Source organism: Cantharellus anzutake (genome assembly GCF_015039405.1).
Source record: "Cantharellus anzutake strain C23 chromosome Unknown EI90scaffold_8, whole genome shotgun sequence".
Taxonomy (NCBI): Eukaryota; Fungi; Basidiomycota; class Agaricomycetes; order Cantharellales; family Hydnaceae; genus Cantharellus; species Cantharellus anzutake.
The window spans coordinates 258951-267720 of NW_024066958.1; the positions used below are offsets into that span (position 1 = coordinate 258951).

General features: G+C 45.0%; 1 protein-coding gene across 1 annotated transcript; it reads right to left on the bottom strand.

Moving 5' to 3' along the window:
* Positions 1-915: 915 nt before the first annotated feature.
* On the bottom strand, positions 916-1543 carry EI90DRAFT_3118363 (uncharacterized protein; the record flags this gene model as incomplete). The annotated part of the gene is made up of 3 exons (XM_039063096.1): positions 916-1008; positions 1055-1404; positions 1453-1543. The coding sequence occupies 3 exons, from the start codon at positions 1541-1543 to the stop codon at positions 916-918; spliced, it is 534 nt and encodes a 177-aa protein (XP_038920167.1).
* Between the last annotated feature and the right edge of the window lie 7227 nt (positions 1544-8770).

Below are 8770 nucleotides of genomic sequence, written 5' to 3' on the forward strand. Positions count from 1 at the left end.
TACAGTGAGGGTGGGCCTGTGAATGGCAGGACCAAGCAGAGCAGAGCTAACGGAGTTAAACATTAGCCAACTGAATATTACCAATGAGTTGGGTTACAGGGTTAGCAGAATGGCAGGCTATAACCCAGAAACAGAAAGGAGGGATAGGCCCGAAGGTAGACTTGCAGGGAAAGCAAGTGAATTGCCCAGTGGGGGCAGGAGTGCACTAGCGGATGTCGGAGCTGTCTGGAGGCCTTCAGGGCTCCGTACTTAGGGAGGCATAGGTAATATATTGAATTGAGGGGGTGGTGACCATCGAGGGAGTTGGAGGTGATTGCAGAATACAGGGGCTCCAAGGTTAGTGAGGAAGGAGTGGAGGTAGTCTGGAAGGATCGGAGGTAGTGGAGGATGATGGCCGTAGATGGACATGACATCAGCTGTCATTCCCCACAACCCCCTCCACTCCTTCCCCTCTTGGCCTTGCCCTTTTGGGAAGCACCATAGAGTTCCAACCCTTGACCCTTGGGGTTGTCCCCTCATCCAGTCCCCCTTTGTCCTCCTTCCAGTTCCCTTTGTTCTCTGACTCCACTCCTGTATCGTTATATATATACTCTGTACTTAGTTTCCTGTACCCCCAGTCTGAAATCGATGACAATGACGACTGGATTGTCCCCCCAAAGAGACTCCCCCTGCTAACCTGAAGTTAAGGACCACCTTAGACAACAAAGCAATGGCACAGCACTCCACTTGAGTCACTGAGGCCAAGGTCCCTCCTCTCCTGAGTCCCTTCTCCGCTTCTGGACAACTTCATGCTCCTTTAACAATGATACTCAGAGCAAATCGCAGCTTTCAAGAGAATCCTTCTGAGGATCAATTCCATTACCTCTTCAAGATCTTTGATCATCAGCATGACTTTATATGGTTTAAACAGACTTCCTAATCAACGCGGATTTGCTCAGGGATCCATTTCATCTTGGACTGGATTGAGACAGTCCCGGGTCGTCTTCCAGGTTCTATCCAGGTCGGATTCTAACTGAGTTAGATGGTTGTTTAAGACCACATTAATAAATTTTACCCCTTTCGGATATCCCTGATTATAATCACTCCGCATCTTTTCTTTAAGTAAAGCAGAAAATGCGGGGGATACTCCTACTTGAGTATGTGGGGTGAATTCAAAAATGGGTTCAGCATTGTCATGATTGAGTATGGGTGATGCTGGTTTTAAATTGGGAAGCAGGAATTTGGGTTTATCTGGAATGGGAGCAGAAACTGACCGGTTTCGGTAATTCCATTTAGCAGTGGCACTACCCATGGGCTGATCACTTGAAGAAGAAGTCATGGGTAGGTCCGAGTTGGAATCACTTGGACATCCATAGGCCAGGTCAAATACTTCCTTTCCATGCATTAAAATCGTTTCCCATTGAACTGAATTCATAGGTGAGTCAGATCCAAAATAAGCGGATGACTACACACCAAGGAAAAGAGTCTTGGGAATAGCTGGAGTCTGGCTGGCAGTTATAACTGGGATGGTCTTGAAAACGACTTGAGTGTTTGGGAATTGCATATTGATAAGTTCTTTTCAGATGTTCAGGTGTTAGATGCTGAAGGTTTGTTGAGCCATCGACCCCTGCTGGTGCTGCAGTTTTATAGTTTGATGTCTCTATTCTGTCAGACCAGATTCGAGATGAGGGAGTGTCTCCATAGCGGAGGGCTTTGGCCTCAGCGACTTCTGCCAAGAGCACTGTGCCTAGTGACACGTCCGTGCCCTAACTTACTGACTGGCAATCAGAACCGAAGGGGGGTAACTCTAGTTGATTTTATTACTGGCGTGTAACCTATGTACAAGTGGGATATATATATGGTTACAGCGAAGACGGGTCCGCAATTGGTGGAGCCGAACGGAGCAGTAAACATTAGCCGACTGAATATTACCGACGAGTCGGGTCGCGGGTTAGCGGAAAGGCAGGCAATAACCCAGAAACAGAAAGGAGGGATAGGCCCGAAGGTGGGCTCTGCAGGGCAGGCGAGTGTATTGCCCAGCGGAGGCGGGAGTGCACTAGCGGACGTCGGAGCTGTCCGGAAGTCTTCGGGGCTCCATACTTAGGGAGGCGTAGGTAATAAATTGAAATGAGGGGGTGGTGACCATCGAGGGTTACCGAGAGGATTGCGGAATACGGGAGCTCCGAGGTTAGTGAGGGAGGAGCGGAGTTAGACCGGAGGGATCGGAGGGACTGGAAGTCGATGGCCAGGGATGGATATGACATATTCCTCTTGTCTTCATCCTCCTTGGGAACCTATCGTTATGCTTGGGTGGCTACATGTTCAATCAGCCTAGTTGTTCGCAATCCATTGGCTCAGCCTCATTTTTCCATCTATCACTCCTTTTCCTCATGTTCCATCATCAATTCTCCTGTCTCCTTCATTCACTTGTCTAGTTTGGTTGTCCGCTTTTCACGGGTTTGATGACATCTTTAGTTCTTTCCCCCTTTTTCTCATTCTTGCTACACTATTCAGCCTCATGTTCCATTGTTCCACTATTTCTTTCTCCATCATTTTCGCCGTTCTCACAGATCCTTGGCTTGATTATCATCATGTCAACTCATCAAATCTCTCATGCTCCATCATTTTCGCACTTCTGGGTCTGATTACTGTCGCATTAACTCATCAAATCTTGCCTTGCGCTTCTTGCACTGTGTAACATGATTACCAACATGACAACTCATCAACCCTTGCCTTTTACTCTGCCAATTTTCCACCTGATTCACAACTCTCGATCTCTTCCCAGTATTCTCATGTCCATGCAGATTTATCGTTCGGATCCTGTGCACCACCTGAAGTTCCCCTTCTCCTCAGATTATTGGTTTTTCCCTGATTGAGCATTTACTCTCCCCATCCATCCACTCCTTTAATTCTCCACCTTCGGCTTCGACTCCCAGATCTCGCTCCTCAGCTCAACTACCTGGCAACTTCTACTTCCTTCCGATCCTGTTTCCTCCAACACAACTCTTACTTCCTCAAGGTCCATCACTCCTTTATTTTGGTCCCTCTGCCACTTGGATCTTATGACTATTCCCCGTGTTACTTTGTACATGTGTCATCCTCCACTCATCACTGTTAGAACTGGGCGAGGGCAGACGATTCCAGAGGGGAACCGGAGACTTAGCAAGGAGGGACCTTGGCCTCAGCAACTCAAGCGGAGCGCTGTGCCATTGCTGTTTGTCCATTTGGTCCTTAATTTCATAGGAGGCGAGCAGGAAGTCTCTAGGGGGCATTTCAGGTCGATTTTAGACTAAGGACTAAAACGAGTATGTACAAGCGCTGAAGGAGAGAACGAAGGAAGGTCAGTTGGGAGGTTCAAACGAGACCACCACCAAGCTGTTCCCTGGTTCTTTAGTTAGGATGGGGAAGTGTACTAGTGTTGTTTATTGTAAATATAGTACCAATCCGAGTGTTTTGGCTAATTCTATTTTTATGGGTTAGTTTTAAAGTTCCTGGGAATTGACTTACAGATAAACCGAACCCTGTGGAGCTGTTTCTTTATTGAAATTTCTTAATTTGTCTATGTGTAATTCTGTGTAGCGTTGTTTAATTTGGAATTTAACTTGAATTTAATCTTCTACTTGGTGAAGTTTCAAAGATTCTATTCAGTTAATGGATTTGGATTGTGTCTGGAGTGTCCCTTGGGTTTGTTTTATTTTTGTCTTATTTTATTGCTTGTTTTAACAGTAGCAAGATAACTGTTTTGTGTTTACACTTTGAAATCTGGAGTGTTAACCAGCTCTCCTGTTGAAATATTTACTTAATATTACTCTCCTTAATTGCTGCCTTTTACTACAGTGGCAATCTTAACTGTATATCACTTTTTTGCGCTGGAGTGACAACCAGAAATGCTTGAGAAAAATAATACTCTATTTTCTTACTTCTCTAAGGGGGGCAAAAAGTCGCAGAAAGAGTCTCCCTTTTATACTCCTTGGGTCGCCTTCCTTTTTCACGCTCTACCTTCTATTTACAGGATTTATTTACAGTGTATTTTTCTCAAACTGAATAAAAAATGAAATTTTCACGCTATAGTTCTACTGTGCTTTTGCTGCGCTGAACTGCAGTTCTACTGCGGTCAGACTGCACCTAGAATCCTTATTGTCCTCCCTCACCTAAGCTATTTTAATGGTTAATTAGAACTTGGCTGCGCTGCATTTGTCGCAGTTACCTATTTCAAATTCCCTATATATACCATTAAATTTGCTATGACTCAATGATTCTGAATTCAAACTTCGCATTACTATGTGTATGGCTGTGCTGAGACCTTCAGCTGATTTATTCCATTTTTATTTAGTGACATTCAGTTAAAATGAGACTGAAATGGTAAATGAGTGAATTATTCAGGTTTAAAACTGAAAGAAAAAGTTGCTAGTAGTCAAGAATTACTCAAACGAATGTGTTATAGCTCTCCACCTCATTAGAATATCGTTCCCTAAAATTCCCGCCATGGTCCATCGTAGTTTAGTGGTTTTCATGAATTTCGTTCATATTCCCTGATTCCCCTTTGTATTATCACATCCTAATCCTCCATATGTATTGTTCGTTGTTATAGTAGGTCATCCTTGAAGATATCATATTTTTATGTATTTTATTTAGGACTCTGGACCTCTTGAAGCTGTTTTCCCGCATGTATACATAACTTGTAGATAGGTTACACCCTAGTGATAAAATTGACTAGAGTTATCCCCCCTTTTTAGTTCTCACTGCCAGTAAGTAAATTAGGGCACAGACATGTAACTTAGCACAGCGCTCCTGGTCTGAGTCACTGAGGCCGAAGCCCTCCGCCATGGAGACATATCCTTCATCTCACATCTGGTCTCTAACAATCACTGTTTTTCTTTTCCATTGCAACAAAGTTGCAATGCAATTTTTCCCACCACAACCGATTGATGGTACTTAACCACCTCAGCAATCTGCTTGATGAGTTCAATGGGCGCTTGTACTGCCTTAACAATTCATCAACAGATTTCCAGTTGGAATTAATGTCTTGATTTTGATCGGTCATGATTAGGTATAGATCATGAATGCCTCATGGCATTCTCATTTCTTTGGAGACCGGAATTTGCAAAACAATCTGCCCAATGAGTCCATGATGTGCATTGGCTTTTTGCCATAAGACAAAGAGGATTTGGGACAGAGTGTTGGGGAACTCTGCCACATGGATGTTGTAGGCAGGCACAGCTGGTACTGCACAAACAAACCGAATATCGCGATTTCCCCATCCCTGCACATCCCCACTTCACGAAACACGTCGCACACATCCTCATATACCATTTCTACCCTTCCACGATTTTCCCCTATTTTTCCAGACACATTCCCAGTCCTCACAGACCAAATTCCCACGCCCACCCAGCAGCGCGGCCACACTCAGACTGGATTTCACTTATCTCAGCAACCACTGCACCGATTTGGACGATATTGGTACCGTTGGAAACGCGTCATTTAGGAGTATTGGGATCCATGATTAGCGGGAGTTGATTGGTGATGGATAGAGTTGGATATTTTTTGGCTGGAAATCATTTATTGCTTTATTGTTTTCTTGATTATTGTTTTCCCTTCCTTTTTCCGATATTGTTTGTTGCCGATATGACCCACCTAAGCACATGGGACTCATCGGATATTTTTTATCATTTTCCCCTGATCATTTCTCATATATACTGTACATGAGGATGTATCTACCTTTCCCCTTGGACTAGAAACCACCGAGTTTGCCCCTCCCAAGCTAGTAGGGAGTAGTACGACATAGAAGACGACCAAGAAGCCTCTAGATTAGTCCTTGCCTTAGTGTCACCCAGAGAGGTGGGGTAAGAGATTGATTGGAGTACACCACACACCGTACCACACCGGACCATATCACCATTACCATTATACCTTTTCCCTGACCTGTTGGATACCTATCCAGTCCCTGTCCTTTCCTGTTTTCCTAGTGGGTTAGATCCCTAGCCTGCTTACAACATGGAAGTAGATCCCGCATTCTGCCTTAAAGCAGTCGAGGTCTTCGCTCGTGCCAGTGAAGGTGGTGGGGGGGGGCAACCTTGGGTGCTTTGGGTTTTGGTGCAGGTGTGGGTGCAGGTGCGGATGTGGGCACAGGCAGTGGGTTTTGGATTCTGCTCTTGAGGATGGCTTGCAGTTCCTGGAACCTGGTCAGCAGGTCCTGGTACTGCTCTTCAGTCACCATGCTGGAGGAGGCGGGGGAGACTAGGTTGAAACCTTCTTCTGCTCTCAGGGACGGCACAGGAGAGGTGGGGGTAGTGGAGTAGCCCACAGCGCTAGCGGCCCAGGCGGTGGTGGGGTGATGGGAATGTATAGCGGACAGCCCTCACTCGGGCTTGCATCCCTGTTCTGGCTTCTTAGACTGAAGCAGGAATGTTATCATTAGAATGGAAAGCTAAACTAGACTAATCTAAAGTACTTCCCTGAAGCAGGAATGAGAAGAAGGTTGCTTCTTCAGTTCTGCTTCGGCTCAGTTTATATACAAGTGGGAGCTGGTCATGTGGAGGTGCCACGTCAGCTTGGGGCAGAGCTGTGCTATTGCGGGTGGCACTGCAGGTGATCCCAAGTGCTTAGGGAAAAGAGGTACAAGTAGAGATGTGCAGTGCATCCAGCGGTGCGACACCATGTGGGGTACTCGGCATCGGATGCATCCATGCTACAAGTGTAAGAAAGGAAGTTGTCCATATAAGAAGAAGGAAAGGAGGAAGGAGGGAAAAAAGGGAGGGAGCGGTGTGGAATTGACACCTCCCTTCATGTAGGAAAGCACAAAGAGGATCTGGGATAGCATGGTAGGGAACTTGGCTGTGTGGACGTGGAAATAGATCCTGCACTCAGCCTTAAAGCAATCAAGGTCCTTGCTGGCTCCCAAGAAGGGAGTGGGGGGAGCGACCTTCAGTGGTTTGGGTCTGGGCATGAGTGTGGGTGCAGGCGTGGGCACAGGTGCTGGTGCTGGTGCTGGTGCTGGTGCAGGTTGTCAGGGCACACCCGCCTGACCTGGCTCCACCCAGGCCCACCTGGGCCCACCTGACCTGCTCCCCCATTACCCATCCCCTTCCCTCCTCCTTCCTCCCTCTTCTCCTTCTTCTCTTTCTTCTCTTTTCTCTCTTTCCTCCTTCTCCTTTATTCATTCTCCCTTTCTGTTTATTCCTTCTATCTACACAGACCACTTTCCCTTGTATCATTGTACTGTTAACCTGTCCGATGATTGCGTAGGATCCATAATTAAAACATACAACGAAATTTATACGGAAATTATGAAAAATAGGAAACTATAGTTATGCAAATTCTCAGCCCAAACGGTCCAGCCGTTGTGAAGTTATACCCATGACGGGAATATAGGAATCCGCATCATGTGTAATGACACGTGAGGGTGGCGATGCGCAGGGAACCGGCCATCGGAACCGAGATCCGCACTTCGGCAGATCGCGAAGACCAATTTCCGTCCAAATAAGGAAGAGCCCGGTCAAAACAAAGCACGAAAAGTGCAAAACAACCTTAGATCATGAGGGAAAAATCTGAAATAAATCACAGAAGCCCATATGAAAGAAATAAACACCCGCGCATATCATAAATCCCGAACAACTAAACGAAAACGGCTCCCGCATACGAACAACTATGGGAACGACGCACGTGATTACCGAATGTGCGCGCGAAACTTTGCTAACTCAACGAATACAGGGAAATAGGACACAACCTTAGTACCATTGGAAAGGTGGGAATAAATGGAAATTTATGATACCAAGAACGTGAGAAAACATCCAGAAATGAATGAGATACAAGGACATGAAGTTAGAAACCTGAAAACACGCGGGAAGACAGCTTCAAGAGGTCTAGAGCCCTAAATAAAATACATAAAAATATGATATCTTCGAGGACGACCTACTATAACAACGAACAATACATATGGAGGATTAGGATGTGATAATACAAAGGGGAATCAGGGAATATGAACGAAATTCACGAAAACTACTAAACTACAACGGACCATGGCGGGAATTTTAGGGAACGATGTTCTAATGAAGTAGAGAGCTATAACACATTCGTTTGAGTAATTCTTGATTACTAGCAACTTTTTCTTTCAGTTTTAAACCTAATAATTCACTCATTTATCATTTCAGTCTCATTTTAACTAAAATGTCACTAAATAAAATTGGAATAAATCAGCTGAAGGTCTCAGCACAGTCGCATGCATAGTAATGCGAGGTTTGAATTCAGTATGACCGAGTCATAGCGAACTTAATGGGAAATATGGGGAATTTGAAATAGGGAACTGCGGCAAATGCGGCGCAGACAAATTCTAATTAACCATTAAAATAGCTTAGGCGAGGAAGGACAATAAGGATTCCAGGCGCAGTCTGACCGCAGTAGACCGCAGTTCAGCGCAGCAAAGCGCAGCGGAACTATAGCGTGAAAATTTCACTTTTTATTCAGTTTGAGAAAAATACACTGTAAATAAATCCTGTAAATAGAAGGTAGAGCGTGAAAAAGGAAGGCGACCCAAGGAGTATAAAAGGGAGACCCTTTCTGCGACCTTTCGCCCCCCTCAGAGAAGTAAGAAAATAGAGTATTATTTTTCTCAAGCATTTCTGGTTGTCACTCCAGTGCGAAAAAGTGATATACAGTTAAGATTGCCACTGTAGTAAAAGGCAGCAATTAAGGAGAGAAATATTAAGTAGATATTTCAACAGGAGAGCTGGTTAACACTCCAGATTTCAAAGTGTAAACACAAAACAGTTATTTTGCTACTGTTAAAACAAGC